At 33.3% G+C, this 4,298-nt stretch overlaps 1 protein-coding gene across 1 annotated transcript; it reads right to left on the minus strand.

Annotated features, from left to right (window-relative positions):
* Positions 1-381: 381 nt before the first annotated feature.
* LOC137822587 (cytochrome P450 CYP82D47-like) lies at positions 382-3,820 on the minus strand. The gene is made up of 2 exons (XM_068627497.1): positions 3,061-3,820; positions 382-1,170 (listed from the first exon to the last, which is right to left on the minus strand). Exons 1-2 carry the CDS (start codon positions 3,805-3,807, stop codon positions 541-543), a joined length of 1,377 nt encoding a protein of 458 aa, XP_068483598.1. The 5' UTR covers positions 3,808-3,820; the 3' UTR covers positions 382-540.
* Positions 3,821-4,298: the final 478 nt, after the last annotated feature.

Consider the following 4,298-nt stretch of genomic DNA (forward strand, 5'->3'; position numbering starts at 1 on the left):
GGATTTTTCTGAGCCCACTCTGTTTTCTGTTTTGCAATATCTACTCATATGTTCATATGGTTTTACAACAGATGATTCTTATTGCCACTCACATCAGCTTAGGCAAGGGAATATTATGCAGGATCTGATAGGTACAAAGTGCTGGAAAGTGGTTAAGTGATTAGGTAATGAAGAATTTGGTCTGATTGGGCTTTTTTTTTTGAAAAGGTTTGAAAACTACTCAAATGTCCTATTTAATTTTATTTATTTATTTTTATTATTAATAAAAGAAACCTTCAACTATTGTTTTATCTTGACTTTTCCCCGAGATTCTTTTAGAAGTTCAACATGATATCATTTCCCCATCCTCTCTTCCTAATCTTTCCAACAAATTCAATCAAATGATCCTTAATCAACCATAAATTATGAAATATAGCCTTAAAATTTTACTAGGAAAATGTTTTCTTTATTTGATTATTACACTTGAAGCCTCCCAAAGGCTTCAACTCACGAACACTAAAAAAACATAGAGAGGTATAAAGTGGGTTGGCCTTTAACTATTTAAGTTTGATGATAGATATGGGACGAGAGACGTGGTGTAAGAATGAGTTGGAGAGGAGAAGCCATGATGTTGGTTAGACTAACTTGTTCAAGCATGTCGACAGGTTTTCCATCAGGAGTTGCAAAGTGAAATCCATGCAAAAGAGTTGCAAGTGTTAAGTGTATTAGTTGAAAACCAAAGTATAAACCAGGGCACATTCTTCTACCAGCACCAAATGGAATGAGTTGAAAATGTCGACCCTTGATGTCCACGTCCTTGTGTGTTGTTAAGAATCTCTCTGGACGAAACTCTAATGGATGAGGATACATGAAGGGATCTCGTTGAAGTTTTGAAATATTAGTCAATAGACGTGTGCCTGTTGGCACATGATATCCACCCACAATGCAGTCTTCCATGGACTCGTGTATCAAACTGAGGGGTGCAGCTGGGTACAAACGCAGGGTTTCCATTATTATACAGTGGATATACTTTAGCTTCTTCAAATCTGATATATCTACCATTTTTTCCTTTCCAACTTCTCTGTCTAATTCCTCAATTGCCTTCTTTAAGATTTCAGGGTTGTTGACAAGTAACGCCACAGCCCAAGTCATTGTTGCTGTGCTAGTATCTGTCGCAGCTAATATTAAGGCCTACAAAGAACAATAATTCAAACCTTTTTTCTCTACCATAGTTGAGACATAATAAAAAAGACTGAGATACATGAATTTAAATTGTATGAATATATAAAATGTAATGGTTATTTTGTCGTACACGATTTCTTCTATGTTGACATTCTTCTAGTTGCCAAAATAGATGAGATTTTTTTCAAACTAAATAAAAATTTATAAATCAATAAATACTTCTTGCGCACTTAAAACAATGGTCATGGATAACCTATAGTATGAAATAACCACCACGTACATTAAATTAAATGTTAATTCCGCCACGTATGCTAGCTCTAATTTTCCAAAACAAATTAGGCTTGTTTATATCTTAATTAATAATAGAAAAAAATGTTTATTTAAGTAATTTTAAACTATTGAATGTAGTTAATGGTGTACTTAACTTGAAATAGTATCTATATATTTGTTTAAGAACATGTATGATAAATAAAAAGTAACTAATGTTAAAGGTGCATGGCCAAATAAAAATCTTATTAAACTAGCTGATAAAAATAGTTAAATATAACTAATTGACGATTAAAATAGTTCCATAGATATTTCTCTTCTAATTAATATTATTTTTTCCTTTTATATATATGTGTGTTTTTCACTATATTATTATTATTATTGAGTATGAGAACTGACTTGTTTAATAAAGTCAAGTTCATTATTACTCAAACCACTTGTTGATAATCCCACTGTTTAAATTTTTTCTTGGATATAAAATATCTTAAAAATTATTTTTAAACAAAGTGTTTTAGAAATTATTCTCATTTCTTCGTCGAGTTATATATATTATTTTAATCTTATATACTGCATATTTTATTTTATTTTTTAATCATATTTATAAATTTTATTTTAGTTTTATTAACCGAATAATCTATTTAAGAGAGATTAGAAATAATATTATCTATACCTGGGATTCCCCTCTTAACTGCTCTTAAATTTTTTTTCCTATTTTATCCTTATATTAATATTTATTTTTATTATTGTATTATGGTTATTGTGTCATTTCTTATTCCTCTCTTAACTGTTCTTAATTTTTTTTTCCATTTTATCCTTACTTAATAATTTATTGTATTAATTTATTTTGGTTATTTAGACATTTTATAATTTCAAAAATTAATAAAATAATTTTAAAATTTATTTTATTTGTTATTATTTAACTGGAGAGTGGAGAGAGTGAAGAGAGTGGAGAGATTGATTAGTTACTTTTCTGTTTTAAAGATCTTATGATTCTCCACTACACATAATTCATTTATCCTACTTCTCACTCTCTCTTATATATAGGTACCTACTCCCCACTTTCTCTCTCCACTAACACATTCTTTTTTTATCATACTTCTCATTTTCTTTTATCTTTCCTTTTTCACTTTCATGTAAATAAATAAATTCATTCCTTCTCTTTGCCATATGCAACTTTTAATTACCGCTCTCCACTATTTTATTAACCTACTATTTAACTTCTCATTTTAATGTTATTAAGAGAAATTGTTTTTGAAGAATAAAAAAATACTAAAGAAAGAGAAATAAAATATGCGGATACACACTACTATTTAATTGTATACTCTTCAACTTTTCATTTTAAATTGTTTTTAAAAAATAAAAAAATACTAAAGAAACAAAAATAAAAAATGCGGATTGAGGCATGTGTTCCCGCTAGTATTTATAATGTATATATGTTTAAAAAAAAATTAGCTACAATATAGGTTATATATTAAAAGTATCTATTTATTATAAATTTTAATTATATAAAATGTATATTTATCTTTCTATATTTGTTTAAAAAAATCAACTGCACATGTATAATATTGAAAAAAAAGAAAAAAAAATGGTTTTGACGCATGTATGAAGAAAATTGATGCTGATTATGCATACCAGGCATGTGGCTTTGATTGTGGTATCTGCGTCATGACCGTCAAATTCTTCACCCTCTTCAACAAGTCCAAGAAGCACGTCCATGAAGTCCTGGTTAGCTAAATCACCATTCCTGTTGAGTTTGTGTTGTTCCAGCCAAACTTGAAGAAATCCATCTAACTCTTTTATCGTCTTCTTCATGTTTCTTTCTGCTCCATCCAAATCCAACCATCTCAAATATGGCAGGGCATCAGACACAGTGAATGCCCCAGCCAGATTAATATAGTCCCTCAGTATCTTTAGGATCCGTTCATTCTCACTATCGTTGTCACCAACAAAACGTTTTCCTACTATCGCTCTGAACACGATGTTAAACGTTATGTCCCCCAACCATCTCTTCATCTCAGTTGTCGCCTTTTCGGAGCCATTATTTTCCTTCTTTTGCCAAATATCGTAACTCTCTTTTATTCCTACCTTCACCTCTGATTCCATCACGTGCTTGAACATGTCTACTCTATGCGTGGAGAGGAGCTTCTGCGTGAGAATCTTACGCATGTGACGCCAATAAGAACCGTAGGGGCTGAACCCAACCATGGAAAAGTTGTAGCCCAACACTTCAAGGGCTAACATATTAGGACGGTTAGCAAACGCTTTGTCGTTGACGGTAAAGCACTGTTTGGCCATTTCCCAATTGCTCACGATAAGGTTTTTGTGAACACCAAGACGCAAGGTGAAGACGGGGCCATATTTGTCGGCCATATTTCCCATCGTGATGTGATATGGTTTTTGTACCGGTAGGCACCGCGGCCGACCGACCGAATTCATAATTGTGAGGGCGCGTTACAAAACTAAGTAGTTAAGATACACCTCCGAAGAATAAGGAATATGCGTTTAGAGAAGATATGTTCCCCGGGTATTCCGGAGCACGACTGACAAGACATATCCATAACCACCCTGAGCCCAAGGGATAGAAAGCCCATTAGGCAATCCTATAAATACTGTGCTCAAGCCAGAGAAAGGTACGTTTTCATTCACTTACGAAACTGCGCTTAGAATCTCATACTTACTTGAGCGTCGGAGTGCCTTCGCAGGTACCCTCCCCCGCCCGACCGAAGTTGATAGCACGAAGGGACGACCGACCAAAGGAGACAGCAAGAAAGGACAATCGACCAGAGGAGAAGAAGATCAACACGTCAGCAATTACACCACGTCAACCGACCGTGCCTGGGCCCCATCTCTCCACTCAGGTACAATTGGCG

This window comes from Phaseolus vulgaris, chromosome 9 (assembly GCF_000499845.2).
Source record: "Phaseolus vulgaris cultivar G19833 chromosome 9, P. vulgaris v2.0, whole genome shotgun sequence".
NCBI classification, from domain to species: Eukaryota; Viridiplantae; Streptophyta; class Magnoliopsida; order Fabales; family Fabaceae; genus Phaseolus; species Phaseolus vulgaris.